This window comes from Myotis brandtii, unplaced genomic scaffold (assembly GCF_000412655.1).
Source record: "Myotis brandtii unplaced genomic scaffold, ASM41265v1 scaffold53, whole genome shotgun sequence".
Taxonomy (NCBI): domain Eukaryota; kingdom Metazoa; phylum Chordata; class Mammalia; order Chiroptera; family Vespertilionidae; genus Myotis; species Myotis brandtii.
In genome coordinates this window covers 234,366-252,767 of record NW_005369942.1, presented here as the reverse complement: position 1 = coordinate 252,767, position 18,402 = coordinate 234,366, and the positions used below count along the sequence as shown (strand labels likewise).

The 18,402-nt window shown below is 45.6% G+C and overlaps 1 protein-coding gene across 1 annotated transcript in view; it reads right to left on the bottom strand.

The window, feature by feature from the left end:
- TBC1D9 (TBC1 domain family, member 9 (with GRAM domain)) overlaps positions 1 to 18,402 on the bottom strand; it is a 114,299-nt gene that overhangs the window by 40,276 nt on the left and 55,621 nt on the right. The window contains exons 2-3 of the mRNA XM_014548949.1: positions 9,542 to 9,690; positions 724 to 842 (exon numbers count right to left, since the gene is read on the bottom strand). Of these exons, the coding sequence (XP_014404435.1) occupies positions 724 to 842; positions 9,542 to 9,690 (268 nt within the window). The remainder of the gene's footprint in view (positions 1 to 723; positions 843 to 9,541; positions 9,691 to 18,402) is intronic.

The window sequence follows — 18,402 nt, the reverse complement described above, 5'->3', positions numbered from 1 at the left end:
CACACACAATATGCAGCTTCAAAAAAACAAAGAACTAAATGCAACATGGGATCCTGGATTGGGCTGTAAAATAAAAAAGGACATGAATGGAAAAACTGTAAAATCCAAATAAAATCTGTAGTTTAGTTAACAACATCATGTTGATGTTAATTTCAGTATTGGTAAATGCATCATGGTTATAGATGATGTTAACGCTTGGGGAAGCTGAGCATAGGGGTCTATGGGAATTCTCTGCTCTATCTTCGCAGCTCTTCTGTAAGTCTAAAAATAATTTCAGCCCAACCGATGTGGCTTAGTGGTTGAGTGTCAACCCATGGACCCGGCCATAGTTTGATTCCCGGCAAGGAAACATGCCTGGGTTTCGGGCTCCATCCCCAATACAGGGCGTGCAGGAGGCAGCTGATCAGTGATTCTCTCTCATCATTGATGTGTCTATCTCTTGCTCCCTCTCCCTTCCTCTCTCTGAAATCAATAAAAACATTTTTAAAAAATTTCAAAATACAAAAGAGAACTATTAAAATTAAAAACAACAACATGTGGACAACTTTTACGTTACACAGGAGTTAAGTGGAAAAGGGAAATGCAAAGGAACATGTCCATGGAGCCTCATGTGTGAGAATTAAAGAGAAAGAGGAAATACATATTCCTGCCTATTTTTACAACTTTTCGGTTTTACATAATTTCCAATTTAAAAGTTTAACAACAAAACAAAACATCCCCTACCTGTATTTTTCCTCTCACAAAAGTGGTGATGTCATTCTCATTTTCAAAGATGGACAGTGTCTGCAGCAGATTCTGCTCTAGCCATTCCCAATGTTCAGTGATTTCCTTCCTGGAACCACCTGTATGAATGTAAAAATTGTAACAATAATAAGTACCAGAATTCCAAAGATACCTAAAAAGCCAGGATCATGTCTTCAATATTTGATGCCACTGAAGGAGACTATTGTGCCAACAACTCTGTGAAATGACATACAATGAAACCAGTTTTATCATAGGCTAATTGACATAAACAATTGAGTTCCTACAAATTCCCATCAGTGTTATAACAACACTAGAGGCCTGGTGTACGAATTCGTGTACGGGTGGGGTCCCTCTGGGTGGCCTGCAGAGACTGGGCTGAAACCTGCAGTCCAACGCTGCCTGCAGCTCCTACCTGCTGCTCCCGCTCATCCCGGCCCCACTGTGCCTGCCGCAGGCTCCCGCCCAATCACTCCCGATAGGGAGAGGCTCGAGCTGCCCCAGCAGCGCTCGCCAGCCATGAGCCCTGCATCTGGCACCCTCCCAAGGGGAGTGGCCTGCGGGATCCGGCTGAAACCAGCTCTCCAATATCCCCTGAGGGGTCCTGGATTTCGAGAGGGCACAGGCCAGGCTGAGGGACCCCACCGGTGCACAATCGGGCCGGGGAGGGACCGAGAGAGGGCTCCAGGGCGTGTCCGGCCCATCTTGCTCAGTCCCGATCAGCCAGACCCCAGCAGCAAGCTAACCTACCAGTTGGAGCACCTGCCCCCTGGTGGTCAGTGCACATCATAGTGACTGGTTGACTGTCTGCCCTCTGGTGGTCAGTACACGTCATAGCGAGCGGTTGAGCAGCCTTAGCATATCATTAGCATATTATGCTTTGATTGGTTGTTCGGTTGTTCTGCTGTTCGTTCTATTTGCATATTACCCTTTTATTACATAGGATTACTCAAGGAGTGACTGTATTGTGTTCTGGTCAAGTCTGATGGGATGAGCCCAGAAACTTTCAGGTGATCCTCAGATCAGAAGGCAGCAACACGCCCCACATTCACTTTTGCAGATGGGGAGTTTAGCCCTTCCCTCCGCTGTTCTCCCTCCTAGAACCTGCACCTCACAGGGTAACACTGATCTTGTTAGGATACTAGGTTGCAATAGTTAAGTCGCAGCAGTATGAGGGCTTTGGTAGGATGCCAGGGGAGATCTGATATAACCACCTCCTACAATGGGCAAAAAATGATCCTCACTCACTTCAATATTGAATGAGATGTAAAAATGGACTATCGCTAGGGAATAGCAGCCTGGCTCTCATGAGCTCACGTGCACCGTTGCCTTGTAATGTAATGGATGAGGTCATCCTCACAGCTGCCGACTAAGTCACTGCACTTGGGCCAGCAATAAGAAACATTAAGTCAACTCGCCTGGCAACCCCCAGACTGAAACAACCCTAGCCTTGTAGCATTTGTCACCAGCACTGCTCTCTGCTCACAACTGCTGGCATCATCATAAGCAACAGAACACAAAGATCTCATCTTGAAATGTCAGGACACAAAGAAGTCCTAGCTGTTTAACCATTGCCCGACTAACACACATTCAGCAGGAATCACCCTGGTCCCAGCACCACTGTGTCTGGATTGCAAGTGTACACGTAACTGAGGAAGGCATGCCTAGAACAACTCTTGTGTAACTATTACAAGCTTCTTACATAACTCTGCTTATAATCTCTGATGGGTCATAACACTATGCTTTAATACTGTTATAACTCACCCCTAATGCCTTGGCAGGACCAGACCAAAATGGCTTTACAGCCACTTTGAGAAAGGAAAGGCCCAGGTAACTCATCCAACTGTGGCAGTAAGAATCAGTGGGTGGTGTCCTTATTTTACTTAAGTGCCAACATCCTCCCCTACCCTGAAGGAGAGAATGCAAATGGCTCTCTTTCTGCTGGGCAATCGGACTAGAAACACTAAAAGCCTTATGTATACGCATATGCTTTGACTCAGCATACCTTCTTCTATAAATGGATCCTGAATTAAGGAAATGGGAAAGATTTTATTCAGAGGATGTTCATTAAAGCTGTTCAAAATGCAGTTAACGTTAGTGGAAAACCCCTGCATTTCCAACAATAGCATATCATTTAGTTAAATTATGTTAGATACACAATAAAATATTATATACCTATTGAAATTGACATTATAGAAATATATTATTGGCATGGAAAATTTATACACATATATGGATCCACGTATATCCATATATATGTTCAGAGTGGGGCAAAAGTAGACTTACAGTGGTTTATATGGAAAATAATAGAATAATTGATAAGTAATAATACAAGAATAAACTGTTCCATGTACTCACAACTGTAAACCTACTTTTGCCCCAGCCTGTATGTATATAGACACATTTTATATAATACTAGAGGCCCAGTGCACGAAATTCATGCAAGGGGTGGGGGGTGTCCCTCAGCCCAGCCTGCACCCTCTCCAATCTGGGACATCCCTCTCACAATCCAGGACTGCTGGCTCCCAACCGCTCACCTGCCTGCCTGCCTGCCTGCCCCTAACTGCTTCTGCCTGCCAGCCTGATCACCCCCTAACCACTCCCCTGCCAGCCTGATCGACGCCTAACTGATCCCCTGCTGGCCTGATTGCCCCTAACTGTACTACCCTGCCGGCCTGGTCGCCCCCAACTGCCCTCCCCTGCAGGCCTGGTTGCCCCCAACTGCCCTCCCCTGCTGGCCCAGTCACCCCTAACTGCCCTCCCCTGCAGGCCTGATCGCCCCCAACTGCCCTACCCTGCAGGCCCATCTTGTGTGTTGGAGTGATGGTCAATTTGCATATTACCCTTTTATTAGATAGGACTAGAGGCCTGGTGTGCGAATTCATACACTAGTGGGGTCCCTTTGCCTGGCTTGCGGGATCAGGTCAAAACTGGCTCTCTGACATCCCCCATGGAGTCCCAGATTGAGAGAGGGCACAGGCCAGGCCAAGGGACCCCATTGGTGCACGATCGGGGCCGGAGAGGGAGGTGGGAGCTTGGCCAGCCAGGGAGGGACTGTGGGAGGGCTCCAGGGCATGTCCAGCCCGTCTCACTCAGTCCCAATTGGCCGAACCCCAGCACAGCAGCAAGCTAACCTACCGATCTGAGCGTCTGCCCCCTTGTGGTCAGTGCACATCATAGCGAGCAGCTGAGCAGCCTTAGCATATCATTAGCATATTATGCTTTGATTGGTTGAATGGACGACCGGACACTTAGCATATTAGGCTTTTATTATATAGGATAAAGTCTAAAATGTGATTTGTGATGTGGTATTATTGTTTCTTAACTTTTTATTCTTTTTTGCTTATCTATATTTTCTAAAAACCTTTTTTTAAACTGCTCTTTCAAGAATCCAAGACTAGTTCTTGAGTTCCACTGACCAAGAAAGGATTATCCAATACTGACCAACATGGAATGTGTCTCATGTGGAAGGAAACTAAATTACCTGACATTTTCTCTAGCCACTGTAGAGGAATAGCAGGAGCAGAACCAATTAGCAATCTTTAATTAAACTCTGGGCCTGACCAGCTGCTGAGTAAAAAAGAATATTTAATCCTAAAAGCCAGCATGGTGCTGCTTAAAAAGGACTGGCTGGAAGTGGGGCAATCTGAGGACTCGGTCTAAGCTCTGCACTGCCTGGCTATGACTAGCAATATGAACTTGGGCGATTCACTTTGCTCTGTATCCTATTAAATTATGAGTGTTGAACAAGGTGGTGGCTAATGTCTTACAGTTCTGAAACGAATGACCATCTAGGCCCAGAGGAGGTCCTGGGATGGTAAAGAAGAGGGAAACTAAATTAATGGGCAGCCAAGTCAAGGCACTGTTCAGGGCTGTGTTATCAGTGAGGTGTCCATCAAACACCCTCATCCCATTTCCTATCAGGTCTGTTGGAAGGTCAGATGTATCCAGAGGGAACTGTCAACAGCTCCTTCTGTCCTTCTGTTTAGAACTCTCTTCCCCACCTTTCCCAGAGCACCTCTTTAGACAATGTCCTTGGAATGACCTGCATTTCTACATGTTCACATTTTCACTGAGGCTGTATAACACATCTTATTGTTAGAACCTTCTAGTCCTTCTAATGGGGACAGCCAAATGGGTTGCCTTTTACTTAGGTCCATTGAAGGCCAAGGAGGGCAAAGGACTGGGCTCTCTCCTGCCTCTGAGGCATTAATTCCAAAATACCAGCTATTGGGGCAAGACCAGCTGTGTGGCTCCCTGGTGAACCTAGTACCCCAGGTGCAAAATCATCAGTCCACTGACTCTTGAGTGAGAGGCAGAATTGCCAGAGTATAACCAGCCAACAAAGCAAGCTGGAAAAATTCCTATGGTACAGCTTCCTTTACATGCTTTATGGTGAAAAGTACCATTTACTGCACAAATCACTGAGCGAGGGTTGATGCCCATTGTCTTATCAACCAAAGATAATGTGGCTCCATTTGGGGTAGTAGTGAAAAGAAAGTCACTACACAGGAAGGATTTGGGCTCCCTTTCCCAATTAAAGGTCTCAATGCCAAGGAAATATTTAAAAAAAATCAATTTCTTCAAACTGATCTAGATACAGACTGTTAGAAGATGATAAAAAGAATAGAAAAATAATGTCTCACCAAATAATGTCTTGCGCACGCGCCCCTCACTGCCACCCCCTTTCTGTGTGGTTCACATTGCCAAGGGCCAAGACCTTATTCTATTGCAGTAAGTTAGACTAGGTCCTCCTCCTGCCCAGTCCCATGGGCTCAGGTCTAAGGAAAATCACATGACTAGGATTTACCACTAGACTACTGCTCTTGCACAGAAAGTGCTCTAGGTGAAGACAATGATTCTAGATCAGGGGTGGGCAAACTTTTTGACTCGAGGGCCACAATGGGTTCTTAAACTGGACCGGAGGGCCGGAACAAAAGCATGGATGGAGTGTTTGTGTGAACTAATATAAATTCAAAGTAAACATCATTACATAAAAGGGTACGGTCTTTTTTTTTTTTTAGTTTTATTCATTATAAAACGGGCCGGATCCGGCCCGCGGGCCGTAGTTTGCCCACGGCTGTTCTAGATGCTCTTTTAACTCAACTGACACCTCTGGAAGGTTCACAAGCCGTAGCATAGAACAGGGTTTTGGAATCCTCTGTATTCTGCATCTACAGGGCAGTGAATTAGACTCACCCACTTCTTTGCTGAAGCTTCTCTTACAACAATGATTCATGAAATTCAAGAAAATAAAGCTCCCAAGAGACTGTCGCACCAACATTAAAATTACAAACCGAAAGGTCAGCACATCAAAGAGATCTTTAAGATACAGCTTCTGCTCTTAAAATCTTCTCATGAAAGGGAGCCAGCAATTTGGGCGGAAACAGAAATCGATAAGAAAGAACAACTAATGGGTGAATGGGACTTTCACAATGGTTGTCACTTCCGCGGAGTCTGCCCCAGGAAATTCTGGAGCTGTGTCTATGGGCAATCAATAGACACAGAAGCTAAACCTGTTCTATTATGCGCTCATGCAGTTGTGACAGACAGTACTTACTGGGAAACACGAAAGTACATCTCTCTGTGGCATAAATTATGCCATCAGCATCTACTGCCTGGTAGTGCTCCTTAGCCTCGGCTTGGCAAATCATTCAGGAATAACTCAGCTGTGTAACTCTGGCTCTTCCCCCTCATGGGCATTCAGAGGGTCGGCTTCATAGAACGGCACGTCCCAGAAACAGACTGAGGAGTAGTAATGCCAGGTGTCAGGGGGAACATGGTTAGGGCTGAGGGGATAGGAGAAGAGGAGTCGCAATCCATGTCTATTATCTAGGAAGGCCAGGAGCTGAGAGTACCCAGGAGAGATGAGAGGAGATCCAGGCTCCAGAGGACCTCAAAGCCTCCAGGCACAAGTGGAAGGCGAGTGAGAATGCGCCAAAGTGTCCTTTCCACACCCTCCATGAGTTGAGTGGGTTCGTGGCTCTGCCTGGTTTTTAATTTCCTTTATTTTTACTTCTTCACTTGCTGGCTACACTGTCTATGTTAACACTATTCTAGATGGTTTGCCAAGTAAATGTGATACTTTCCCAACCAACTAGCACAGGTCACATCCCCTTTTACAGTAGCTACTGAGGGTTTCACTTTGTACTGAATGAACTACCTCTGCCTGAGCTACAGGGTCTGCCTTCTTTGGGGTCCCAGCATCCCTCTGCCTGTACCCTTTATTCTCTCCCTCTCGCTCCAATCCCCATCCTTCACTCCTAGATGGTTTTCTCTATGCCCTGAACCCTGATACCATCCCTTCATTCACCAGAATGCACAATGACTGACATTCCATTGTTCTCAGGGGGCTGTTTGCACCTTAACCAGAGTGACTTTAAAGGGATACAACTGTAATTTCAGGTGCTGTGAAATCCTTGAGGGAGCATTACTAGGGCACTGGAGCCCTCCAGCAGCCTGACACCACACCCAGATAACTCCCCCTACCTATGGAGAAGGTCAGCCAAGATTCCTGGATTTAGCTGGGAGCCTCACAATCAAATGGTACTAAATGGTACTTGTTCCCACTGGACTGTAATTGAGTACTTACTCTTGTTCTCAAGAGCAGAGACCAGATCTAATTATCTTTATATCTTTACTAGAGGCCGGATGCACGAAATTCATGCAAGAGTAGGCCTTTCTTCCCCCGGCTGCTGGCACTGGCTTCCCTCTGGCACCCGGGACCCAGGCTTCCCTCTGGCCGCCAGCAGGTGCCCAGGAACCGGGCTTGCCCTTGCAGCCCCGGCTTCGTCTGGAAGGACGTCTGGTCTAATTAGCATATTACGCTTTTATTATTATAGATATCCCAGCATAGCACTTCCTATCAAGCAGAGATCAATTTATTCATTTTTATTTTTATTTATAATTAAATCTTTATTACTGAACGTATTACATATGCTCCTCCTTTTCCCCCACTGACCCTTACTAGCCTGCTCCCACCCCCACCCCAGCTTCACCACCCTATTGTCTGTGCCCATAAGCAGAGATCAATTTAAAAACTGAATAAAGTCAACTAAAAGAGCTCCCAATAGCCAAAGCAGAAATGATTGGAGCAACAAAATAAAGTAGTATTAGAATCCCCCAAAGAATAGACTATCCATGATTCCATGTTGATAAAAATAGTTGAATAAATTAATATTCCTCACTCTTTAAGTGTGGGCTGTGCACAGTGACTTCCTTCCAAAGAGGACAGAATGGAAGAAAAAACTAACCTGAAAGTGGGGAAACCTAAAAAAACACTACTTCAGTCATAAATCAAGTCTATAGTTTGTACCCTTGCTTAGCATGAAGTGATGAAAATATCACTGTATCTGTGATTGTCCTCACGAAAATCCATCCCCCCAGCATAAGCATAGAAAAACATCAAATTCCATTGAAATAACGTTTTACAATGTACAGTATCCTTCAAAACTGGCAGGATTATAAAAAACAAGGAAAATCTAAAAAAACTTCCTCAGCCAAGGGGAGCCTAAAGAGATATGACAACTAAATATAAAGTAGTATACTGATGGGCTCCTGGAACAGAAAAGGATATTAGGTGAAAACTAAGGAAATCTAAATAAACTATGGACTTTATTTGTCATAGTGAATCGATATTGGTTCATTAATTGGAACAAATGTTCCATAGTCAGATGTTAATAATAGGGGAAGCTATGTATGTGGAAGGTATATGGGAGTTCTCCAAACTATCTGTTGGACTTTTCTAAAATCTAAAACTGTTCTAAAAAAATAAAATCCATTAATAATTTTTTAAAATGAAGTAAAGACAAAAAAAAGAAAAGGAGTGTTCAGTACCTTTCTTTTCCTATGGTTATTTGAAAAGCCACATGCAAACAAAGAATTAAAACAAGCTTGGCCACTTTGGATTGGATGTTCTTGTGAGAGATCCAATAGCATAATTGTTTATCAACATTTTAGGCACAGCACATTATTGCAGATTATCAACAGGAGAAATAAAGAATCCCTACTCAGTAGGCAATCTTGTGCTAGGATATATAAGCACTAGAGGCCTGGTGCACGACATTCATGCACTGGGAGTAGGGAGGGGGTCCCTCAGCCTGGCCTGCACCCTCTCGCAGCCCGGGAGCCCTCGCTCCTTACCACTCGGCTCACTGCTCCTTAGCACTGCGGCGCAGGCAGGAGAGGCTCCCGCCACCGCTGCGCTCGCCAGCTGTGAACCCAACTTCTGCTGAGGCGCCACTCCCCTGTGGGAGAGCACTAACCACCAGGGGGCAGCTCCTGCACTGAGCGTCTGCCCCCTGGTGGTCAGTGCACGTCATAGCAACCAGCCCTTCTGCCCTTCGGTCGATTTGCATATTAGGTTTTTATTATATAGGATCACTGTGCCCCCCAAATATTCTTTCATTTCCCAGCTTCCACTGAAGTTAGATTGGGGCCATGTGACTGGTTCTAGCCAACCGAGTGACAAAGCAGTGACACTTCTGGACCAAGGAAGTTAAACGCAGATGTGTCTCCACCTCCTACTTGGGCCTTGTAGGTTGACATTGGAGGCTTTGTGCCCCAGAGGGTGTCACTACAGATGGTGGAAGCCACAGGATCCAAACAAGACTTCACAAGAGTGAGAGGAAACCTTTCTGGTGTTAAGCCATTGAGATTTGGGGGCTCATCTGTTGAAATGGCTACGGTTACCTACCCTAAAACACCAAGTGATTGCATTCCACAAATTAAAGTTCCTTCCCTCCTGACAGGACATTGTTAATCATAATGTTTCTTCATATTTCCAAATACTGCTACTTACCACAGGCGATGGTCCAATAGACCAAAGAGTCTGGGGTCTGATACAGGATTCGGTAGGGAGCCACCCGGGCACTGGAGTCCAACACGACATCAAGGGTACCCACCAGGAGGCCTAAGGGCAGGAAAGAGGGAGAAATGTGTAAGGGTGTCCTCGGTGCATTCCAATTCCAGGGGCAATTGTGGGAATTTTAATTTGACTGTTAACTGAGGTTGCATGATCACTAAGGATGCCTTTGGGATGGAACTGATGGTGCTTGAGGTTGGCAGGGCAAGGTTGAAGGCTCCGCCTCCCTTGGTTGGCCACCATGGGAAATAAACAGCACAGTGGAGAGCACCAAGCTCAGGACCTGCCCCTGGAAGGCTTTTCATAAAGTTCTGCTGAATCTGAACCACACGTTTTTCTGAAATTGTCACCACCAGTGTCCTCTTGAGGGTTGGTTCTGACCATAGAATTAACACCTTGACATACATAATACCATTGCAATTCACTTCCTTCTGCTGGCAGTCTGGGGCCATGGAAAGAGAGTTGGATGAGTCAACTAGTGTTCAGAAGAGCTCAGTTCCGGCTCTGACTCCATTACCACCAGTTCTGTGGTGTGGACGGGCCATTTAGCTTCTCGCTGCTTTGACTGCCTCAGTTGTAAAGTGACCGCAATAGCACTTGCCTTCCTGAACCAGGGTTATTAATCAAGAAGCCTAACGGAGGTTAACATGGGGAAGTCCTACAGTTGTCCTTGGTCTTTGTCCAAGGACAGGAATCCATTTAGGTTTACTCCAAACCACAGTGACCAGTAGCTGACCTGAACACACCAGGAAAAACAAACTTTGCCTGAAGTGGAAGCTAATTCACTGGTTTGCTCTGGACCGTATGAAGTACATTAAAAATAAAATCCTTGGAGCCTGCGGAAGTTTCCAAGATTTCCACATAATGCCACACATATGTGCATTTCTGTTTCTCTACTGTGACTCAGATTTGCTGCAAAGACCTCTAATTACTTTTCAATTATCTGCAGGTGGAAAAGTATATTAATAGGAAAAGCAGAAGAGTGCCAGCTAAACTGAACTCCCTACTATGTTGATTAGAAACAGTCCTAGCTGGTTTGGCTCAGTGAGTAGAGCGTCGGCCTGTAGACTGAAGGGTCCCAGGTTCGATTTTGGCGAAGGGCACATGCCCGGGTAGCGGGCTCGGTCCCCAGTGTGGAGCGTGCAGGAGGCAGCTAATCAATGATTCTCTCTCATCATTGATGTTTCTATCTCTCTCTTCCTCTCCCTTCCTCTCTGAAATCAATAAAAATATATTTTTTTAAAAAATAGAAGTGCATCACCCATGATAACTGAATGTTTGTAATCCTTCCCTCTTCCTCAATCAAAAAAAGAAATAAAATGTCCCCAACAGAACTGTCACGTTTGTCAGTTCTAAGAAGCACAAACATCAGTCTGGCATCTGAGAGCTGCAGTCGAGGATCAGCTTACATGAGTCAATGAGCCTCTGACAGAGTGTCCTGGGAGATAAAGATTGTCTGAGGGCAAGTGTAGCTCTCGGGGCAGAGCACTGACAGAGGCAGACCTGATTCTGGAATTCTCCACTCAAGACTCTGCCACTTCTAGCTTTCAACCTCAGCTTCCCTAAGCCTCGGTTTCTCCAGCCTTAATGTCTCACCAGACCGCTATATTGCCAAGGAAGGAAGACCTCTGAAAAAGTCCCAACAACCCACACACCTTGATCACAATAAATGTCCCCAATTAATATCCATCTCCAGAGGCTTCCGGCCAAGATGGTGGTGTAGATAAACAGGTACTCACATCCTCCCACAACCACAACAAACTGCAGAACAACCAGCATTGAGAACCGCCTGAAATGTAGCTGAACAGAAGTCCTATAACTAAGGATACAACGAAGAAGCCACATCAAGACTGGTAGGAGGGGCAGAGACACAGAACAGACTGGTCCCACACCCATGTGTAGTGGATAAAAATCTGGAGGGATATATTGGCTGTGGAGGGTCCCCCTTGGGGAGCAAGGGGTTGTAGCCCCACATCAGGCCCCCCAACCCAGAGTTCCATGCCAGGAAGAGAAGTCCCCATAACTTCTAGCTGTAAAAACCAGCAAGGATTGTGGTTGAGTGAGATGGAGAGCTGCTAGAGTCCCAGGCATTCCTCTTAAAGGGCCTGTGCATGAACTTACTCAGACCCACTCGCTCTGACCCACAGCAATGGGGCAGCAGGGACATATGGGGAAGAACTGAGTTGTCTGGCATGAAGGTGAAGCCTGGAGGGGCAGCTTTTTCCCAGACAGAAGTGTTGGCAGAGGCCACTGTTCCTTTGCTGAGCCCTCCCCTCACAAAGCTGGCAGGTGGTCGCCATTTCTGAGTCTCCACTAACCTGGCTAACTGCCATGGTGATTGCCTGAGACCCTGCCACACCCAACTTGCCGGCCCACCCAAGCCATTTCCAGTGGCTTTTCCTCACAAACAGCCTGTCTTGGCTCACCCTTCAGGTTTTTCTAAAATCTCTCAAACAAGTAGCATCTAGCCTAGGTGTATCCACCTCTTACCTTTCACTAAGAGACCCCAGGCCTGCACTATTTGCAGCTGGCCTTGGTTCACAGCTTGGCCTCTCCTGGGGACCTCTAAGCCCAGCACAAGTAGCAGCCATCTACAAATCACTTTATAGCTCATGCTAGGTAGCCCCAGGAAGAACACAGGGAGCTGACCTTAGCCTGCACCTTCCAGGATTTTCAAAATTTCCACATAACGCCACACATATGTGCATTTCTGTTTCTCTACTGTAACTCAGAAATGAGGCCTCAGACCCAGAGCACCCAGTGGACAGCTTCAGGCCATGTCAAAGCACCACCCAACCTCCTCCACAAGCAACCCATTCAAGGGGCACACTCAGCGGGCACCAGAGCTCTGCTGAAGCAAGTCCTGCTCTGTGGGGTCAATCCCTGCACAGCAGATCCTCCATGGTGGTGTTCATGGCCAGTCCTCACATTGGCCTGGGGGTAAATACCTCCTATTGACTGCTAACAGCAATTAAGGCTCAACTACAACAGGAGGGTATACACTGCCACTGGGTAAGGGGAACAGCTCGTGTGACCAGGGAGGCTGCACCACTGGGCTCTACAGGACACCTACTACGTAAGGCCACTCTACCAAGCCTGAGAGATGTAGCAGCTCTACCTAATACATAGAAACAAACACAGGGAAGCAGCCAAAATGAAGAGACAAGGAAACATGTCCCAAATGAAAGAATAAAACGAAACTCCAGAAAATAAACTAAACAAAATGGAGACAAGCAATCTACCTGAGGCAGAGTTCAAAACACTGATTACAAGGATGCTCAATGAACTCAGGGGAAGAGTAAATGAACTTAGTGAGAACTTCAACAAAGATAGGAAACAAAAATAAAAATAGAAAACATAAAAAAGAACCAGTCAGAAATAAAAAAGATAATAACTGAAGTGAAGAATACATTACAGGGGCCTGGCCAGCGTGGCTCAGTGGTTGAGCATCAACCTATGAAGCAGGAGGTTACCGTTCAATTCCTGGTCAGGGCACATGCCCAGGTTGTGGGCCTGATCCCTAGTAAGGGATGTGCAGGAGGTAGCTGATCAATGATTCTCTCTCATCGTTGATGTTTCTCTCTCTCTCCCTTCCTCTCTGAAATCAATAAAAATATATATTTTTAAAAATTTAACATTAAGCCCTAACTGGTTTGGCTCAGTGGATAGAGCTTCGGCCTGAGGACTGAAGAGTCCCAGGTTCGATTCTGGTCAAGGGCATGTACCTCAGCAGGGGGTGTGCAGGAGGCAGCTGATCAATGTTTCTTTCACATCGATGTTTCTAACTCTCTATCCCTCTCCTGTCTTCTCTGTAAAAAAATCAATAAAATATATTTTTTAAAAATTTAACATTAAAAAAAAAGAAGTTACAGACAGCTACTCGAATTAGATGCACATACAAGTAGGACACTTTTGTGAAAATTATTTGAAAACTGGATATCCAAACAAAAGTAATACAGTGGGGCCTTGACTTACGAGTGTCCCGACTAACGAGTTTTTCGAGATACGAGCAGTCTCTCATTTATATTGCTCTGACTGGGATATTTCACTTAGCATAATGATCTCCAGTTCCATCCATGCTGTTGTAAATGGTAAGAATTCCTTCTTTTTTTTTACTGCAGTGTAGTATTCCATTGTGTAGATGTACCACAGTTTTTTTTTTTTTTTTTAATTAAATCTTTTTTGTTCAGGTTACATTTGTTCCTCTTTTTTTCCCCCCCCTGACTCCCCTCCTCCCAGTTCCCGCCCCACCCTCCGCCCTCACTCCCCACCCACTGTCCTCATCCATAGGTGCACGATTTTTGTCCAGTTTCTTCCCGCATCTCCCATTCCCCTTTCCCCCCCAAGAATAGTCAGTCCATTCCCTTTCTATGTCCCTGATTCATTATAATCACCAGTTCATTCTGTACATCAGATTATTTATTCACTTGGTTCTTAGATTCACTTGTTGATAGATGCATGTTTGTTGTTCACAATTTGTATCTTTACCTTTTTCTTCTTCCTCTTCTTAAAGGATACCTTTCAGCATTTCGTATAATACTGGTTTAGTGGTGATGAACTCCTTTAGCTTTTCCTTATCTGTGAAGCTCTTTATCTGACCTTCAATTCTGAATGATAGCTTTGCTGGATAAAGTAATCTTGGTTGTAGGTTCTTGGTATTCATCACTTTGAATATTTCTTGCCATTCCCTTCTGGCCTGCCAAGTTTCTGTTGAGAAATCAGCTGACAGTCGTATGGGTATTCCCTTGTAGGTAATTGAGTCTCTTTCTCTTGCTGCTTTTAAGATTCTCTCTTTGTCTTTTGCTCTTGGCATTTTAATTATGATGTGTCTTGGTGTGGTCCTCTTTGGATTCCTTTTGTTTGGGGTTCTCTGCGCTTCTTGGACCTGTAAGTCCATTTCTTTCACCAGGTGGGGGAAGTTTTCTGCCATTATTTCTTCAAATAGGTTTTCAATATCTTGCTGTCTCTCATCTTCTGGCACCCCTATTATTCTGATGTTGGTACGCTTGAAGCTGTCCCAGAGGCTCCTTACACTATCTTCGTATTTTCGGATTCTTTTTTCATTTTGCTTTTCCGGTTGGGTGTTTTTTGCTTCTTCGCATTTCAAATCTTTGACTTGATTCTTGCGCTCCTCTGGTCTGCTATTGGGTGTCTGTATAATATTCTTTATTTCAGTCCGTGTATGCTTAATTTCTAGTTGGTTCTTTATCATAGCATCGAGGGTCTCATTAGTTTTCGTGACTCTCTCCTCAAGTTTATTGACAGCTTCTAGCACATTTTTGCAAGCCCTCAAAATTGCGATTTTTAGCTCTATATCCTCCATTTCTGTCATGTTTTTTTGTCTCCGCATTTTTTATGCTTTCTTGGTGCACCCCCTAGTGGTCTTTGTGCGCAGTCTTGTTCTAGTTGAGCCTTGATTGTTGTAGTTAATACTAGAGGGATTTGACCACCAGGCCGACTGGCTGTGTGAATCAGCTGTGTCTGCCGCGGAAAACTTCTGTCCTCTGGGGAGGTGCTAATCTAGCCTTTGCCTGAGGCGATCCGGCAAATGGCTCTGCGCAGGGCTTGGGCGGGGCGGGCTCAACAGGGCGGGCGGAGGGAGCCGTTATGGTGCCCTCAGTCCTGTTCCCAGAGGCTCTGCTTCTCAGAACCCCCGGAACCGCTGCAAACCTCGGAGGGAAAGCTGCCTTCCAACTGATGCCAGACACTCCCGCTTCTCCCGTTTGGGTCCGAGTCCCCAGCGATTCGCCCGTATCTGGAGCTCAGAGTCTGAGACTCCCCCCTGACCGAAAACGACAACCGCGCTCTCAGCCACCAGCCCGCTTTGCGCGCGCACCTCCGCACCTGAGTTTTTTCCACACTGCGCCTCCTCTGAGCCTCGGTGTGCTGTTATTTTTCCTTCTAGTTGAAGAGTCTCTCCTCAGCCAGCCTTCCTGTGGTTCTGGGTGATGTCCGTTCCGTCTTTTAGTTGTATTTTTGAAGTGGTTGTTTGCGGCAGCAGTCTGCGGTGTTTACCTATGCCGCCATCTTGGTCTCGACATATGAGTAATTTGAGTTACAAGCTCCGTCACGGAACGAATTAAACTTGTAAGTCAAGGCCCCACTGTACTGCGAACTGAGGTAGCAGTCGGCCAGTCAAATCAATAAACACACTCTTCCACATTAACCCAGATGTTCCCTTTCACTTTGACACTGACAGTCTTTCCCCTCCATTTGGATTGTTGTGCATGTCCATCAGCTCTCACTTCCCACGGCCTCGGACGACAAACTCCTCATTATCTAATGCCACCTCTTTCTAACCGGATCTCCCTCCAAGTCCTGCTTCTGTAGTAGCTATTGCATTTCTTTAAAATCACTTGCACATTTTGCCTTTTTCTATTTCTTCTCTTTTCTCAAACTATGAGCTCCTTGATGGCATAGTTGAATTAATTCTTTCAGAATCCCAAGCCCTGCACTTTGCTTGGAGCACAGTAAATTCTGAACATATGTTTGATGAATGGAGAAGTTAGCTATTTTTTTAATTACAGTTGGAAGTCAATATTTATTTTATTAGTTTAGATGGTCAGACATATAATTTACAAAGTCCCCCCGATAAGTCCAGTACCCACCTGGCACTGTATATCATTATTACAATATTATTGACGCTATTCCCTATGCTGTACTTTACATCCCCGGGAATATTCTGTAACTACCAATTTGTAGAAGTTAGGTGTTTGTTTTTTTTAATATATTTCAGAGAGGAAGGGAGAGGGAGAGAGAGGGAGACAGAAACATCAATGATGACAGAGAATCATTGACTGGTTGCCTACTGCCCCCTACTGAGGATCGAGCCCACAACCCGAGCATGTGCCCCGGACCGGTATCGAACCTGGGATCCTTCAGTCCGCAGGCCAATCCTCTATCCACTGAACCAAACCAGCTAAGGCAAAGTTAGGTATTTTTTTGAAAACCAAAATAAATAAGTTATCGCCATGCTAGCTAACCTTTATGCATACAAGCACTCAAGACTTTGGGAAAGAGAAAATACTCCCCCAAGTCCTCTGTATGTACACAACACCAGACTATGGGTAATCTGGTTGAGAAAATCCAAAAAAAGCAGCAATCAGGATTTTCTTAGAAGTTTATTAGTCATACCTCTGAGACGGCTGTCAAAATACTGAACTGTTCATCACTTCCCACACAAAGTGTTGTTTCAGCAGCTGTTCCAGTCAGCCGTTTCGGGTGTTAAACAGTCTTTGATCGTCAGAGATAGACTAAGTCAAATGATGTCCCCTAAAAGAACTCTTCTCTGCATCTACCTGTTACATTAGTTCGAGGGCATTTTGCAACATAGAAGTGCTGTTTTCAAGATTCAGAAAACACTCTGCAAAATTGGCACAGTCCGGCTTCCCGCCTGGCTGTAGTCATGTCTCCACTCCTGGGCAGCACTTCCCCGGGGAGGCAGGGATGTGTCAGGAGAGTGCTGGACACACAGGAATGTGCCCAGGACAAAGACCAATTCATCTACTGATGATCCTGGAATAATTTAACTTAAAGTGGACAGAATCCTACAGACCTCTTAACCTCCCTCTGTACCCTCAGCCTTGTAACCAGTGGGAGATGAGTCCAGATCCACAAAGACCAAGCCAGGGTGGTCCAGGGAGTGGGCTTGGCCTGGAAACAATAATAGTACCCACTCAGAGACTGCCAGGTATATGTTAAGCACTATTGTTTAATGAAATAAACAAAACCCGAGAAAAGAATAGGAAATTACAAAATACATTTACCACCACTGTGACTTTAACACTTGGCCTTATGCCCTTCAGATCTGTTTTTTGGGTTGTGTGTTTTTTTTAACGGGAAAAAAACAACACATAGCAAAGGTCCCCTTGTGCCTCCTCAATCCCATTTCCCTCTCTCTATTCACCATTCTCAAGTTGTTTTGTATCCTTCCCATCCGGGTCCTTATCCTTCTATTGGCTTGTGTGTATGTACATAAATATAGATTATATAGATATGCATTTTAAAATTTACATTAATGATAAAGAGTAGATATTGTTCTGCAACCTATTTTTATTACCCAATAACAAGTTTGCAAAATTTACTGAGGCTGTACTTGTAAATCTGAGGTATTCATTTTAAATGTTGTATAATATTTCACTGTACCATAACATCCATTTTTCTTACAAAGGACATCTGGGTTTATCTTCAATTATTTTCTTTGTATCTGATCCTTAAGTGAGTGAACACATTTCTTTAGAGTGGAATGGGTGGGTCAGAGGGTAGGTGCATTTTTAAACCTAATCCTGTCTAATAAAGAGGGAATATGCTAATTGACCATCACACCCTCACAAAGATGGTGGCACCCACAGCCAATAAAGAGGGAATATGCTAATTGACTGCTGCACCCTCACAAGATGGCAGCGCCAAGTCCCTTCAGCCCCGCCTCATCCAGCCAGAGTCCCCTAGTCCCCTCAGCCCCACCAGGGGGCGGCAGGCACCATGCGCCTTATCCAGCCTCAATCCCCCCGTCCCCTCAACCCCGCAGGGGAAGGCAGGTGGGGTCAGGGGAGGGCAGTTGGAGGTGATAGGGCTGGCAGGGAAGAGCAGTTGGGGACGATCATGCTGGCAGGGGTGCAGTTAGGTGTCAATCAGGCTGGCAGGGGAGCAGTTAGGGGGCTATCAGGCTGGCAGGCAGAGTGGTTAGGGGCAATCAGGCAGGCGAGTGGTTAGGAGCCAGCAGTCCCAGATTGTGAAAGGGATCCCAGATTAGAGAGGGTGCAAGCTGGGCTGAGGGACGCAACCCCCCCCCCCCAGTG